At 64.5% G+C, this 16338-nt stretch overlaps 1 protein-coding gene across 1 annotated transcript in view; it reads right to left on the bottom strand.

The window, feature by feature from the left end:
* SND1 (staphylococcal nuclease and tudor domain containing 1) overlaps positions 1–16338 on the bottom strand; it is a gene marked incomplete at its 3' end in the record, with an annotated part of 220382 nt that overhangs the window by 21200 nt on the left and 182844 nt on the right. The window contains exon 17 of the mRNA XM_025215432.1: positions 3775–3884. Within this exon, the coding sequence (XP_025071217.1) occupies positions 3775–3884 (110 nt within the window). The remainder of the gene's footprint in view (positions 1–3774; positions 3885–16338) is intronic.

A 16338-nucleotide genomic window follows, 5' to 3' on the forward strand; every position in this document is an offset into this window, starting at 1 on the left:
CGTGGGCGTGGGCCGGGTGCAGCGCACCGGCCCCCTCCACCCGCTGAGTCGGCGACGCCGGCGCTGTGTGCAGCGAGCTGCCAAATCTCAGCCCCGGCCCTCGGAGAGACGAGCCCCTCGGGCGTCAGCGCCAGCCCACGGCTCCCTACGGGCGATGCCCTGCCCGCTCCGGGGCTGGGGGCCTGGCATGAGACCAGGCAGGGAAACCCCCGCCCCAGCCCTGCTCCATCTTCTTTAGGATGAGGGTTTCGGAGCTGCTGACCCCGTCCTAAAATGATTGGGGACGCCCCCAAATCCATGCCGCGGGGCGTCAGCTGGACCCCCACCTCTCCCCCGGGCTGCGCTGGAATGGGATGGATCGATTAAAATGCAGCCCGGGTGTCTTGGGGAAGGGCACGACTGGGGGCTGCACCCAGGGCCTCTGGCACAGATTGCCGCTGCCAGCGGCGATAGTAGGTTGTTATCCCGTATGGTCTAGCAGGGGTGAGTGCATTCGTGGGGCCTCCCTGGCATGGAAAGGTCGGGGATGCAGCGGGCGCTGAGCTCCTGTCCCGTCTTCCCGGCTCGCTGGCTCGGGCAGGCTGCAATCACAGGCGCCACGTACCCCCCCCCCAAACCCTGCCCAGTGGCTGCCCTGCCTGGCCCTGGCACTTTGGGAGGCGCGTGCTGCGTGGGATATGAGAAGCGCCGGGCACACCGAACACGGGACGCCGGAGCAGGGGTTCACGGCACACCAGGCCCCTGCGCCCAGACTGCCCTGCTCAGGGTTGGACCGGGTCTGGGAGCCGGCAGCAGGAGAGATGCAGCGGCCCTGCCTCTGACACCGACTTCCCGCACAACCTCAGGCAAGTCACTTGTGCTGCAAAAATGAGGAGGGTCAATGAGACAGCCCGGGGAGGTGCTTGGACGTGAGAAGGGTCCCTGGAGGCACATCTCCCCCACCCTGGCAGAAAGGAAACCGGACCAGACCATGGCTGCAGCGGCGGAGATGCTCGCCCTGGGCCCCTCCAGACCTGGCGGGTGGATGCCAGCTGGAGCTGGGGTCACATCCTAGAGCCGTGGGGCTGGCAGGGAGCTGCGGGGTCACATCCAGTCTAGGCCCTGCCTGAGGCAGGATCAGCCCCAGACAAACCCTGTGTCCGACCTCAGAGCCACACGACACAGTCACCCTGACACAGCCCCAGGCATCCCCCCCGCCCCTGGGAAAGCAGGGGGGCCGCGGCCGCCAACATCCTGCTGCTGCTGGGGGGGTTCAGGGACGCTCCAGAGACCCCCAGGATGCACTGATGTCCCTGAGAGCTCAGCGCTAGAGGGGTCCCCAGGACCTCCCCACCTGACCCTGTGCACAGAGATCACGGGGCTGGCGTGACCTGCCCAAGACCCCCCAAACTCTCCCACGTAGGGCAGCTGCTGCCCAGACGAGACCCCCCTGCCTGGCCTGGGCACTTTGGGAGGAGATGAGTAGGCGAGTGCTTCTCCGAGGGCTGCAACCCCCCAGCTGTGTCCTACAGGAGACCCCTCCAGGCCCTGGCACTGCTTCCAAAGAGGCTTTTCCACCCTCTGGTGTCACCACCCCATGCCCCTCCTTGCCAGCCTTTTCTGGCCTCGTGCCTCCCTGTTCCAGCTCAAAGGGCCCTGAAAAGCCCACGTGGGCATCCCAGAGAAGCAGGAGCCGGATGCCCCGCACCCCCCAGCGCACGTGGGGCTGCTTGCAAAGCCAGCGCTGGCCTCCACTCCCCGGTGCTGCATGGCTCGGAGCCGGCGTGCCGCTGCCTGACACGTCCCCGAAGCGCGCGGGGTATGAATAAGTAAGCGTAGCGCTCGCACATCAGACGAGGCACACGGGGAGGGGGGCGCTCAATCATGCATCGACGCGGTGCTGCTGAGCAAGGCGGTTAGCACAGCAAAGCGGTAGGGACCTCCCTACCTGGGCGCTGTCTTGTACGCGCTAAACAGCCTTCGCTGCCGGAGCAGGGAGGCTGCCGGAGAGCTGCCAAGGGAGGGGGAGACTCTGCCGCACTGGAGGTGTTAGGGAGAGGGTGGACGGGCACTGGGCCGGGAGGATCTAGCCGCAGCGATGTCCGGGCTCTGCTGTGGGAGTGTCCCAGGGTGCTGGGCTAGCTGCTCCCCAGCTTTCTGCTCCATGAGTCAGGGGGTTTTAAGCCTCCCCCAGAGGTGCTGGGTGCAGCCCAGGCTGGGGATGGGCTGGGCTGTGCCAATGCTCCTTTTGGCACCAACCCCGCAGGGTCCTGGCTGGAGGGTCTTGCCCCTGCGCTGCACTGGGGCAGGAAGGGATTTCCCCCTTGTTCGGACTGGCACGCACTGGGGGGTTTTGCTTTCCCCTGCAGCGGGGGCACGGCCGCGGCCTGGGCTCTCTGCAGCGCCCATGACCCCCCTGGCAGCAGCAGGACATTGGCGGCCGTGACCCCCCTGCTTTCCCAGGGCCGTATGGGGGGACGAGGAACGGGCAGCTTCAAGCACTCGCTGCAGGGCTCTCACCTTCCTTGGGGCACGCTACACATCTCTGCTGCCGGCTGCTTGGGGGCGCGTGTGGCCGGACCCCGGGGGTGGAGGCATCGCCGCTCCCCCACCCCACGCCTGGCTGGAAGCTGGCGCCTGGCAGGAATTGCTGCTGCTGCCCCTTCCCGGGCGGGGAGGTGGGGACAAGTCTCCCCTGCACAGAGCACCGTCTGGGGGGGTCCCTGTAGGGTGTCTCTACCCAACCCCCCTCAGCAGCAGCTTTCCAGCGCAGAGGAGAGAGCTTCCTTCTTTGCATCCTGGAAGAGCCTGGCAAGACCCAGCCCAAGCCATGCCCGGCCCCAGCAGGACCCACGGTGCCGAGTCCCAGCTCGCCTCCCCCGTCCCTGCTCCTGCTCCTTCTCCCTCCCCTTCCTGGGGGCAGCCCCGAGGCCCGGCGCCCACGGCAGCGTGACTCACACGGCCCCTCGCCAAGACGCTGCCTCCCCGCCCGCCCACGTGCCCGCACAGCCACGTGCCCGCCTGCCAGCCAGCTCGCCGGGTGCCCGGCGCTGCCTCTCTCCCTCCCTCTCTCTGGAGCCGGCTCACGCTTCCTTCCCCAGCCACTCGAACCCCTGCAGTGCGCTCGGCTGCACGCGTGCAAGTGTGCAAGTGTGCGTGGCCCGTCTATGACATGGAGCCGCCGCTGTACTTGTTTGGGGCCGTGGCAGGGGCCAGGGGCTGGTTGTGCATGAGGTCAGTCACAGTCTCACTATGGAGCGCGTCAGGAGCTTGGCCAAGCTTGCAGGGTGCTCAAGAGGGCAGGTGCGAGTTGCTAACCCCAGCACTGGGCAAGCCTGAGCTAAACCCCCTCCGCAGACAAACAGCCGCCTGGCCGAGCCCTCCCAGATGCCCAGACACACGCTAGGACGCCATTCAGAGCAGAGAGAGCGCTGTCCACCCGTCCTGTTCTGCCCCACCGCTGCCAGGCTGCGGACAGGAGATTTGGGGCCAAGGCAACACGGATACCTCCGCGATTTGCAGACCTGCTCACAACGCAGAGAAGGGCTCGGTGCCAAGGTAGCTCCCCTGCCCCCGACACAACAGAGATGCCCAGAGAGCCGAGAGGGGCAGGGTTGCTTCCCCGGCTCAGGCCACCCCAGCCTGGCCACGGACACGTGCCAGGAAACGCCGCTCGCTGACAGAGCGAGGAGCCTTGGAGGGAACGAGACCTGCCGGCACCACTCGCCTGGCTCCACAAATACACGTCGGGGCCTCCGACGGGGTCATCTGAGACGGCGCAGGGGCAGGCCTTACCTCCCGCTGCAGCACCAGCTCCTTGGTGAAGAGTGTGGCGTCCTCACTGAAAGGCTCCCCTTCGTGCACCAGGCCGGGCAGGTTGCGGGCCCCGCGGGGGCACTCGATGCCTGGAAAGGACAGAGAACAGCCTGGGTCAGCTACGTGGCTTCACGGGCACCCATGGGAGATGTTGGCAGCTCCAGGGAGCAGCCAGCGCCCTCCCAGCCCAGGGGTCACCCCTCTGGTTTCCTAGCTCCTGGTGACCAGACTCTGAATTCCCGGCCGCGGCAGGGGGGAGGGAAGATGCCATGCCCAGACGTGGCTGCAAACTTCTCGTTGCAGCTCCCAGCGCCAGGACCCGACTCGAGACCTGGGGGCTGAATTGCTGGCGGCTGAAGCCTCCAGCGGGACCCACGTGCAGGTCAGGAATGAGGGGCACCAGCAGGGAACGGGAGCAGAGCAAGCGTGTGGGTGAGTCTCCGGGCTGCCCAAGGGGGAGAGGAAGAGCCTAAATCAGGGATGGGGAGATGGGCATCAGTGCCACGTGCCAGCGGCTCCTCCTGCTGCAAGGGCTCCTCTTCATCCCTGTGGAGCCCAGCGCCCACTGCTCTGCCACAAGAGCAGGCCCGGCCAGGCACGGAGGGCATCTGAAACCCGCTGAGGGCTGCAAGAGAAGTGGGGGTGCAGCTGGAGGCCGAGGCTCCGCTCCAGCCTCGAACCCATTTATACGTGTCCCAGAGCCGTGGGGCTGGCAGGGAGCTGCGGGGTCATGCCCAGCCCGAGGCAGGATCAGCCCCGTCCAAACCAGCCCAGACAAACCCCTGAGCAACAGGACACAGTCACCCTGACACAGCCTCAGTCATGGCCCCCATCCCTGCCCCCAGGAAAGCAGGGGGGCCGCAGCCGCCAACGTCCTGCTGCTGCCAGGGGGTCGTGGGCGCTACAGAGAGCCCAGGCCGAGCTCCCGCCGCAGGGGAAAGCAAAACCCCCAGTGCGACCAGTCTGAACAGGGGGGAAATCCCTTCCTGCCCCAGTGCAGCGTGGGGCTCTGCGCAGGGGCAAGACCCTCCGGCCAGGACCCTGCGGGGTTGGTGCCAGCAGGAGCATTGGCGTAGCCCAGCCCGGGCTGCAGCACCCAGCGCCTTGGCTTGAAAACAGGCCAGGACCCTCAGGTCCGAGTCCCAGCAGGAGCAAGGCACAGTCCCTTTGGTCCTTCCAGCCAGACAATGGAGGCCAGAAATTACCCGAGGCCACGAGGACTGCAGCTGACCGGGCACGTGGCGTCTGCAGCCAGACTCCAGGTGCGGGGAGGGGGAAGGTGCTGCCTGGAGCTTGGAGCTGGAAGCAGGCTCGGGCAGAGGGGCACAGGCCTGGGGAAGGCCCCACGGAGCATGATCCACTCCCCACTGGCAGCTCGGCCGTGCCCGCATGTCACCAGACGGCTCCGGGGCTCCTCCCCTGAACGCAGGCTGCCCCAGGGAAGCAGCGAGGACAAGATGAAAGTCCCCGCATGCCCGCAGCAGAGGCTGGCACCCCACAAATTTAACTGCACATGCCAGAGCCGGGTGTCAGGCCCAGCGCTCCCCAGCGATGCTGTAGCTGCCAGCCAGCACCAAGCACACACCAGAAGGGCACGGATGGCACCACCGGGAGCGGAGAGCAAGACCCAGCTGGCCCGGGACACGGAGGGCCCCCAACACCTCTGAGCCGCCTCCAGGAAGGCTCCACTGCAGCGCCCACGGGCCAGCGCCACCCAGGTGCAGCAAGGGCTTCAAGCCCGCACGCGTCGCCCTGCGCTCGAGGGGCACAGGCAGCCCCCGACCCACGCGTCTGCTGCACCCCAGGCGTCAATGCTGGTCACCATCGCAGCTTCTGAGTGTCTCCGCTGCAAGAGCCCCATCCCGCACAGAGCAGAGGCGCTGCTGTACGCCACGCTGAGACCCCGACCAAATCCCCTCCAGCGCCAAGCTTGTCCCTAGGCCTGCACCTCAGTGGTGCAGGTGGCACTACCAAGGCCCGGACAGGCACCTGCCTGCGAGTAAGCCCCAGGCGACCATTAGCCCAGCGCCTTGCTGCAAAAAGACTGGTGTCTCCAAGGCAGAAGCCTGGTTTAATCACCTCCCGTCCCCAGGGACCGCCGCAGACAGGCCCAGGGGGAATAAGGAGCTCTCCGGCTGGGCCTTCCCCTCCCAGCTCCTGCCCTGCGCGAGGCAGACGGGGGAGAGGCAGGAGGATGTCGACAGGTTGGCAAGAGTCCAGGCACGGAGCGACAACAACGATTAGGGACCTGGGAAGCAGGACGGAGGAAGACAGGCTGCCAGAGCTGGGGTGAGTCAGTCCGGAGAAGAGACGACGGAGGGGGGATACGATCGCAGGCTGCGCATCCCTGCAGGGCGAGGACAGAGGACGGAGACGGGCTTTACTCTGTGGCCGCGGGGGACAGGACTAGGAGCAACGGGCTCCAGCTGCAGCAGGGAAAACTGAGGCTGGAGATGAGGAGAAACCCTGCGGGGGTCCAGCATTGCAACAGGCACCTGGAGGCACACGGGAATCTCCCTCCTCGGGAGTTTTCCACAGCACATTGGACGGATCCGGGGCTGGACCAATCCTGCCCGGCGCAGGGGCTGGACTGGACGTGGCCGTGCAAGCTTCGACTTTCCTGTGATCCTAAGGCAGATTCCCGAGGCTCCTCGGACCCCTGAGAAAGCTGCACCTGCAGCACCGGCGACTGCGTGGCCAGCTGGGCCAGAGGGGCTGGCAACGGAGAGCCGCGGGGCGGTGACGAGAGCCTGGCTGGGGGCCGGGAGGAAATTTTTCCCCCATCTGCTGTTCCATGTGTCAGGGGGTTTTGAAGCCTCCCCCAGAGGCGCTGGGTGTTAGTGATGGGGCTGGGCCGTGCCAATGCTCCTGCTGGCACCAACCCCGCAGGGTCCTGGCTGGAGGGTCTTGCCCCGGCGCTCAGGCTCAGCCCCACGCTGCACTGGGGCAGGAAGGGATTTCCCCCTGCTCACACTGGTTGCACTGCGGGGTTTCCCCTTCCTCTGCAATGGGGGCACGGTTTCAGCCTGGGCTCTCTGCAGCGCCCATGACCCCCCTGGCAGCAGCAGGATGTTGGCAGCCGCGGCCCCCCTGTATCCCAGGGGCAGGGGTGGGGGCGATGCCGGGGCTGTGTCAGGGGCGACTGTGTCGTCCGGCTCCGAGGTCACACGTGGGGTTCGTCTGGGCTGGTTTGGACGGGGCCAATCCTGCCTTGGACTGGGTGTGACCCTGCAGCTCCCTGCCAGCCCCGCTTCTCTAGGGCTCCAGGGGCCACAGGACACATCTGCCAGTGGAGCAAACAGGGCGAACCGGCTGTGCCTACACTGAAGCTGGAAATCAAAGGGGCAGGGACAAGAGGGGACAAAACACCACGACCATGCAATGATGGAGCTGGAGCCATGTGCAGACAGAGCCATGCACCACAGTGCCCCAGATGCCGGGACCGAGAGCTGTGAACCATGGGGCAGCAGCCTGGGGGAGCCACGCTCAGCCTTGCAGAGCAGGACGGACCCCTCCAGCCTGCTGCCAAGTTCTCCGGGAATCCCAGAGAGGATGGAAGATGCTTTGCCAGGCCGGCCGGCAGGCACCGTCTCCCCGATACGTCTCGAGAGCAGCTAGGGCTCAGCTTTGCCCCAGACCGAGGGAGCTGTGGGTCCTGCCTCAGTTCGCTCCAGGGTGCCCGCACCAAGAAAGCATCGCCTCCGCGCCCGCGGGGCATGGAGCCAGCCCTCTCCATCAGCGCCTCAGCGGGCCCTGTCTCCGTCTCGTCCTGGCGGCGAGTCGGAAGCAGTGACGGAGCTGATGAATGAGGCCCTTTTCTGCACGGCAGATCCCAAGAGCGCGGCAGTAAAGCACCCGGCCGGGCGGGTGACAGAGCGCCGCGCGGCCCCTACAGCTGTCCGTCTCCCGACGCGCTGTAAGCACAGGTAGCAATAATGCAGCTGTCAACGGCGCGTCCGGGAGCGGGGAAGGAAAGAGAGGCAGAGGAAGTGACAGGAGGCGCAGTGGGACCTTGAGCAAGGTCGTTCTGCGCTCCGGGGCCCGCGTCGCAACAGGGATCATGGAGGGGGGCAGAGAGCCATGGCCGCGGAGCACGGAGAGGCTGATGGACCGTGTACCCGGTCCCCTGGAGACCGGCGGTCCCGTCTGTCTGCCAGGCCGGGCTGCAGGCATGAGGCTCCTCTGCTCGGCTGAGTTACCCCAGGTTGGAGCAGGGGGCAAATAACACTGGTCACCCACGCAGGTCTGGAATGAGGGCCCCCTGCTCCCCAGCCCGCTGCATCCAGGCTGGACCTGCATCGGGCTCATTCGCCGCAAGGGGATCTTACTCTGGAGTAAGTGTGTCCACACAGGGAGGAAAATGAAAAGCCCTACCTTGGGGACAGGGGGAGTCAGGATGCCCTGGTGCCGGGGACCAGACCCGCACCATAGATACGATGATGCCGCCTCTGCTCCAGCCCCGTGGCTTGGAGATGAGGCCGGATGTGCCAAGGGCCGGCGACAAGAGACCCCCACGCAGCCCCCCACCCATCCCCACTCCCGATTCCTCAGCCTGGCTGGTTTTAAATGCAGCAATTACTGTGAAAACGAGGTTGTCGCCAAGGGAGGGGGGAGCCGGGTGACAGCAGGAGCCAAGGGGCTGGGCCCCACCCAGATGCAGCCTAGCACCCCGCTGCCCGGGCTGGATGGGGCCCTCCGAAGCCACCGGAGCCAGAGCTGAGGGGCAAGGAGGCCGAAGTGGGTAAAGCCAGGGGGGGTCGCTAGTGGCAAGAGCAAGGCAGAGCAGCCTGTGCTGCATGGAGCACCTGCCCGCTCCGCTGGGAGCATGGGGAACTTGGCACACACACGAGGCATCCCCTGGGTGACAAAGGTTGGGGGGGGGGGGGGGTGTCTCCTAAAGGGCTATCATCCACCTGCTCCTGCTGGCTCCAGGGGCAAGGGGGAGCCAGGACAGCCCCGACAGCGGATGGAGAAGCCCAAACGAGAAGGCACCGACTTCTCTGACACCAGCCAGCTGCGCTGCTCTTCATGCATGACAGTGTCACGTGCATGTGCGTGCACATGCATGCCCAGCACATCTGGACACATGCACAAATGCATATATACATGCACGCACACAAATGCTTGCACATGCACGCAGGCACACATACGTGCACATAAGCATGTCTGCATGCATATAGGTACACACACCTGCATATGCACACGTATCTCAACATGCACATGACCGCATGCACATACATGCACACATGTATGCACCACCCATCCTTGCAGCCCTGAGGGCATGTGGGCCCACACACCCGTTCACACACACAACCGCCTGTTCAGGAGCTCGCAGGAGAGGCAAGGAACCTCAGGCATTCACCCCTTCAACCATGGGAGACAGGCAATGCCAGGGATGCACCCCGGGGAGCAGCACCGGCCGTACCACGGGCAGTTGGGCAGCGTGACCTGTTCTGGGAGCCCTGCACGGCAGAGCAATGACAGCCTCTCATTAGGCTGCTCCCAACCCACCCCCGCAGCTGCAAACCAGACCGGAGCGCTCGGACGTGACGGCCTCTGCCTGTGGCTGGTGGCAGACAGCTTGCCACGACCGCTGGGGTCAGGAGCACTTTTGCTCTAGGAGGCCCGATCCCAGACGGATGGACTGGACAGACGCATGGGCCCACGCTCCCTGCCCATGCCTGGGACCACACGGAGCAGGGAGCTCAAGGGGACAGCGAGAGCTGCGGCACCACGGCCGCGTCCTGCAGCAGCACAGGGCAACACTACCCAGTGCCGAGCCCCACCGGGCCCCGGGGCTGAGGGCAGGGCTGTTACACACCTGGCTCTGCAGGGGAGACCCCACAACTGTCCACCTGGTGCCCGATGGCCACGAGTGCCTCTGGCACAGGCACAGAGCACAAGGTGTGGGGTACACGTCTAATCCAGTGGCCCTCAGCTGCCACGGGGTCTGCGCCCAAGTTGTGCAAGTGCCATGTGCGGGGACACGTGTCAGGGATATTTCCCTTCCCTTAGGGGTGCATGCACCACCCAGCCTTGCAGCCCTGAGGACTGGGCTATGCCAACGCTCCTGCTGGCACCAACCCTGCAGGGGTCCACCAAAATCCCAGGGTGGGAAAGCTCCCTGCAGGACCCCTCCTCTTGCTAAGGTAGCTGGAGAAACAACAAGGCAAAGTGTCGAAGCAACACAACACCCCGGCCCCGCGCTGGGACAGCGAGCCTGGCTGGCTGGCATCCACACTTCTCGGCTGTGATCTACGGCCCTGAGCTGGGCACCGTGTGACGGATGGAGTTCATTTTTTGGCCCTGGCGCGATGAAGAACGGCGGTGTGCGGAGAAGTGATGGGAAAGGGCGACAAGGTTCAAGCGCTCCCCGCCCCGGTATCGGCAAAAGTGTCAGGAGTAAAATACACCCAGGCTGGGCCCTAAATCTGCACGGCTGGAGGAGCAAGTGCCCGGGGAGACGCGCCGAAGGACGGCACGGCCCATCCCAGCCCTGATCTGGGCAGCCAGGAGGGGAAACATCAGTCCCCTTTTGCTGGGTTATACCCACAGCATCCTTCTCCCCGACACGGAGCTGAAAGAGCCACAGCAAGACGGGACCGATAAAAACCAGCCACCTAAAAAACCCAGAGGGCTTTGATTTAAAGCAGGTTCCTTGAAACCCTGAAAATGCAAAGCCGTTTCTGCCCCTGAAACGTTCAAAACACAAAGGCAGGTCGGGGGAAAATGGGGCTAAGAACCCGGAGCGAGCGCCGGCGGAGACACTCGAGCGCTTCTGACAGTGCTCGCTGGCGCGGCAGGGGCCGGGGGAAGATTTGCTTCATTTCAGTTTATTCAGCGAGTTGAGTTCAATGACTAGCTCATTCAAAGCCAAGAACCCGACTGGGAGTTGAGAGAGCAGGAAGCTTGTTTCTCCTCTTCCCCTCTATGAATAAGAAACAAGGCGCGTGAGAATGAGATCTGCTAGCTCTAAAACCGTGGAGGGCGCGGGGAACTCGAAGCACTCAGCTTAAAAGCACCCAGACTGGGGCTGGCCCTGCTCTGAGCAAGGGGCTGGATGAGACCCGACCGCTGCCGCCCCGGGAGGTGGGGGGGCCGTCCGAGACGTTCACCTTGCGAAGTGCTGTTTGGATGCATTGCTGGTGAAGTCTCTCGGTGTCACAGCCCTGCAAGACTGCTGTTTAGCTCTGGCTAAAAACCTTCTCTCAGGTGTGATCACATGAACTCAGGTGTAGAAATGACTTAGTGCTGTCCAGACACCCAAGATTTTGTTTTGGGAATCTGAATAAGAGATGCCATGAGTCCTAGGCTGCATTAGCAGGAGCGTGGCCAGCAGATCAAGGCCCAAAAGAAATCTCATGAGATTCAACAAGGACAAAGTGCCAAGTCCTGCACTGAGGAGGGAGCGATCCCCTGCACCGGTGCAGGCTGGGGTGACGGGCTGGGCAGCAGCTCTACAGAAAAGGACCTGGGGGGACAGGGGACAAGCAGCTGGACATGAGCCAGCAGTGTGCCCTTGGTGCCAAGAAGGGTAACGGCATCCTGGGCTGCATCGGTAGAAGCGCTGCCAGCAGATCGAGGGCAGCGATTCTTCCCCTCTATTCAGCACTGGGGAGGCCACATCTGGAGTGCTGTGTCCAGCTGTGGGCCCCACTACAGAAAGGATGTGGACACACTGGAGAGAGTCCAGCGGAGGACAACGAAAATGGTTGGGGGCTGTAGGACAGGACTGGTGAGGAGAGGCTGAGGGAACTGGGCTGATTTAGTTTGGGGAACAGAAGAAAAGACCGAGGGGGATTGAATAGCAGCCTTCACCTCCCTGCAGGGGGGCTGCAAAGAGGATGGAGCTGGACTGTCCTCAGTGGGGGCAGATGACAGAAGAAGCAATGGGCTCAAGCTGCAGCAAGGGAAGGCGAGGTTGGATATCAGGAAAAACCTTCTCACTAGGAGGGTAATAAAGCACTGGAGCAGGTTACCCAGAGAGGTGGAGGAGCCTCCATCCTTGGAGGTGTTGAAGACCCGGGTAGACAAAGCCTTGGCTGGGATGATGTAGGTGGGGCTGGCCCTGCTTAGAGCAGGGGTTGGACTAGATGTGACCTCCTGAGCTCCCTTCCACCCCCATCGTCTGTGACTCCCTGATTCAATTCGCTACCTGCAGATAAATAGCTCCTTTGTTGAACAAACCAATTTCATATGCAAAACGTGTTGTGATTACCCTTTACCCTCCTCCCCCCCGCCAGCCAGTACACTTACAGCAGATTTATTCAATTAAAAGTCATTTTAAAACACTGTTTCTCTACGTTTTAATTTAATTCCAATTTTCATTCAAATGAAGTTTGACACCAATCACGAGTAAAAATTAATAATCTAGGGAGGGGGGGTGGGAAACGGGAGTGCATCACTCACCGCTTCGCAGCGAAAATGTAAAACTTATTAGTCTGAATAAGTGTCTCTTCAGCTGCCTAATTGTTTAAATAAATGCCTGTGGATACGGCAGGATCGTCCTGGTTAGCAAAGAACAGCCAAGTTAGCGCGAGGCTATATTCGGGGCTATATCCCTACGCACCTGCCGCCCACCCACGCTGGGTTCCCAGCCGATGGGAATCGATGCTTCTTTAGGGAGAGGACTGAAGTACAGCGGCAAAACCAGATTAAAATGGATGATTTCCATCCCAGCTCCCTGCTTGCGGGTTGAGATCGATGCACCCGGGAGGCCTGCAGAGCTGTGGGGGTTGGAGAGGGCAAGGCAGAGGGGGGCATCGAGCTGAGGGTCCGGGCCCTGGGAAAGCTGGAGACAAGCCAACGGGGCCATCAGGGACTGGGGATTTTGCAAGTGCCACAGGGCAGAGCAGGAAGACCTCCTGTACTGCAATTAAGGGAAGTGATCTCCGTAATTACCCCTCTGGAAAGTAATTATTCCCTGGGAAACAGAGGGCACAGAGAGGTCGCTGGCCCTCTCTGAGTCCCAGAGCCTCCCGCGCTCCTGGCAGCTGCGCCAGATCAGCCTGGTGTACCCACCGGGCCGGGTGGGCAGGGAGGAGGGTGGGTGTATGGGGGGCTCCTAGGACCCCTGAACACCCCCAGCACGTGGACGCGCCAGCCCCCGGCTGAATCTGCGCAGCGACGGGCTTTGTGGCCTTGCATAGGTGCCGCAATACAGAGGGGCTTGGACCCCTGCCCCTGCCCAAGCGCTCACAGGCCAGCACCATGGCAAGGCCCCCGCTGCCACGGCTCTGCCCAGCGAACTCATCCCACTGGCCTGGGGCCCAGCTCCAGGCCAGGCTTGGACCCCCAGGACGCCCAGGCAGCTAGGACAGACGTGCCGAGCCACAGTGGGCACCTGGCACCGATGCGGGACGCCGCTGGGGTAGCAAGGGCCTTCCCCAGCCCGTGCACGGGGTCCTCGGTGCCCCCAGCCTGGGTTCCCGCCCTCCCCTCTCCGCACGGTGCTTCCTGCAGAGCTAAGCAAGCCCATCAAAGGTGGGATTAGGATGCAGATCCCGGCTTAGTCATCAGCCAGCAGAATTAATGCAGCAGCGCACGCCTCCTCCCCGCACACCCCCCTGCACCGCGCATGCACCCGCCGGCTCCCAGGACTGACAGGCAGGCTGGCAGGCAGCAGCCCCTCGGCCTGGCCGCGGCTCCCGCCTGCCCCACACTTTCTGCCACCCCCGCGGCAGACACCAAAGCCAAATCCTCGCTCAGCTGCTTTGGAGCCAGGGAGGTTTGGCCCGGCTCCTGGCTCCCCTCCTCTTCAACATCCTTGTCTGCCAGGACGAGGGGACCCCTGCTCCGGCCCCAAAGACAGGGGGGGACCCCCAGCTTTCCCAGCAGCTCCAGGGGTTCATCGCCCCCGAGCTCCCCGTCCCCCCAGCCCAGCCCAGCCACAGCTCCCAGGGTGTCCCGGCCGGCCGGCTTTTATAAATAGCACAGGCTTTTCTTGGACCGGATCCGCCAGCCACAAAAAGCATCAGGAGAAAATAGGTGAATAAATCAGAGCAAAAAGTGCCTTCTGCAGCAAAATCCCCCCCCCACGCGCCTCCACATATTAATGACCCTCGGGGAAGCTGGCTCAGGCTTTACTTTCACCGAGGAAGCGCGCCGGCTTATTGACGTGACCTGGTTTGCGGTGAGCCGGGCCCGGGCACGGGCACGGTGGGGCAGCTCCTCGCACCCACTGCTGGGCCGGGCTGCAAGGGGCCCGGGAGCCGCAGGGAGGCCGGGCGAGGCTGGACAGGCCTTGCCCCGCTCAGCTCGGCCAGGATGGGACACGGGGGCAGCTCTTGTGGAGGGCAGGACCCGGAGGGGCCGCGTCCCAGAGAGCAGAGGTGTTTGGCACCGTGCGGGGGGAAGCTCCCCAGAGCCACGGGCTCGGACCGTATCCCAGACCCGCTGAGCTCCCTCTCAAGGAGCAGGTCCGAGCCCCGCGCCCACAGGCAGCTCTTGGCTCCCCATGACGGCCGCTGATTCCCCTGGCAGCTGGGGCTTGGAGATGGTCGCTCCCCATGGGCAGCCTGAGCCGGTCTCCGACGGCCAGACCTTTGCTGCAGCACCGGATGGGCCTGGGTGAGACCCACGCACAGCCTCCCTCCGGCCATGTGCACGGATGCCCCTGCCTGGTTACCAGCAGGGTCAGAGGCTGCAAAGAGACCCCCCCTGCCCCCTCCCTTTCTGCACAGCGCCCTCCCCATCAGGTCCTGTCCATCCCTGCTGCGCTTTCCCCTGCGCACGGGGGGGAGCGACACGCGCCGACGGAGCTTGACAGGAGTTTACAGCCAGCGACGTGGCAGCCACTTCCCAGGCAGCTCCATCCCCCTGCTCAGCCGCCGCGGGGGCCACGGCATCCCCCCGCCGCCCCAGCACGCCAGAGCAGAAGACAGGCCGTGGCGGCAGCAGGGCTCGGGGTGACCGGAGCCGAGAGCCGGCTAGGGACGATGCCGATTTGGGCTGGTTGTGGGAGGGAGGAGAGAGAGCGGGGGGCGGGGAACGCGGCGGGAGCCGCAGGGAGCTGGTGTTCTTCGTTAATGAGCTGGAAATCGGCAGCCTGGCTAATGAAACAGGCAAGCCGTTCTAACGAGGGAGGAGAGTGCTCCGGAGAGGATGCGGGACGCGCTCCTAGGGCCCGGCGCAGCGATGGCACCAGCACTGGTGGAGACCGGTCCCCACCAGGGACAGGATGGGGAGGTGCTGCGAGCCCCCGGCGCGGTCGGGGTGGGGGTGAAGGCGGCGGAGCCGGCAGTGAACGAGACCAGAGCTGACAGCCAGAGCGTGCGGGCAGCCTGAGGACTGGATGCAGAAGAGCCCCCCCCAGGACACGCTGCCCGTCGGCATCCTGCAATGGACAGATGGGAGGGAGGGCAAAAGGCAACGCTCCAGCAGCCGGGGCGGCTGCAGGGCGGAGCGATGGGGGGAGATGAGCACAGCTCGGTGGGGGGGGCAGGACAGCTCCCAGGGTGCCTGGCGCTGGCTCCGGCCCATGTCTGAGCTCCTCCGGGCACTAACTGAGAAGGGAGCAGGGAAGCAGCCGCGGGGGCGCGCCATGCGGGGCCATCGGGGCAGGGAGCGCAAGAGGGGCCGGAGCCTCCTGCAATGGGGCCCGAGCGATGTGGGGAGATGAGCACAGCTCGGTGGGGGGGGCAGGACAGCTCCCAGGGTGCCTGGCGCTGGCTCCGGCCCATGTCTGAGCTCCTCCGGGCACTAACTGAGAAGGGAGCAGGGAAGCAGCCGCGGGGGCGCGCCATGCGGGGCCATCGGGGCAGGGAGCGCAAGAGGGGCCGGAGCCTCCTGCAATGGGGCCACCCGGGAGCTCCCCATGCAACCCGCCTGCCCGCTGACAGCAGCACTGCTAGGCGCCTCGCAGAGATGCGCAAGCTGTCTGGCGGCCCAGGCCGGCCCGGGGCTCGGCCTCCACCCAGCAGCACCCCAGGTCTCTGGGGTCACGCGCGCCGAGGCTGACGGCCCCAAGGACTCCTGGACTCCCCTGATCTGGAGAAGAGATTCACACATACACACATGCACATACGCGCACACTCGTGCACATACACACATGCACAAGCACGCACAGGTGCAAGCGTGAACACACGGCCCAGCCTGCTCCGGCTTCTCCGCAGCCCCTCGCTATCGGAGCAAGGAGCAACAGAGCCACAGCCAGCGCCCTTCTCTCCGGGCTGGCAGCAGTGGGGGAAGCCGGCCCGCTCTCCCCTCGGGCCAGAGGCTGCCTCTCTCAAGGGCTCCATTAGTGCCATCCTGGTCCCTCACTGCAGCGAGGCGGGGGCAGCTGCACTCAAGGAATTACATAAAGCAGAGTCCCGGGCTTCCCCGCCCTGCGCTGGGGCCAGCCAGGCCCCGGCATGGCCTCCTCCCCTCCCCTGGCGATTCACAGCCCTCCCTGCACCTAGGGGCAGAGGGGAGGCACCGGCAGGGTCCCGAGGTGCAGCACAAGTGAACTCCGGAGCAAGGAGGGTGGCCCAGGTGCACATGTGCCACCAGCCGGTCCCCGTGGCGTGGTCCCCCCCAGTGCCACGTCTTACAGGGTGCATC

This window comes from Alligator sinensis, unplaced genomic scaffold (assembly GCF_000455745.1).
Source record: "Alligator sinensis unplaced genomic scaffold, ASM45574v1 scaffold1083_1, whole genome shotgun sequence".
Taxonomy (NCBI): domain Eukaryota; kingdom Metazoa; phylum Chordata; order Crocodylia; family Alligatoridae; genus Alligator; species Alligator sinensis.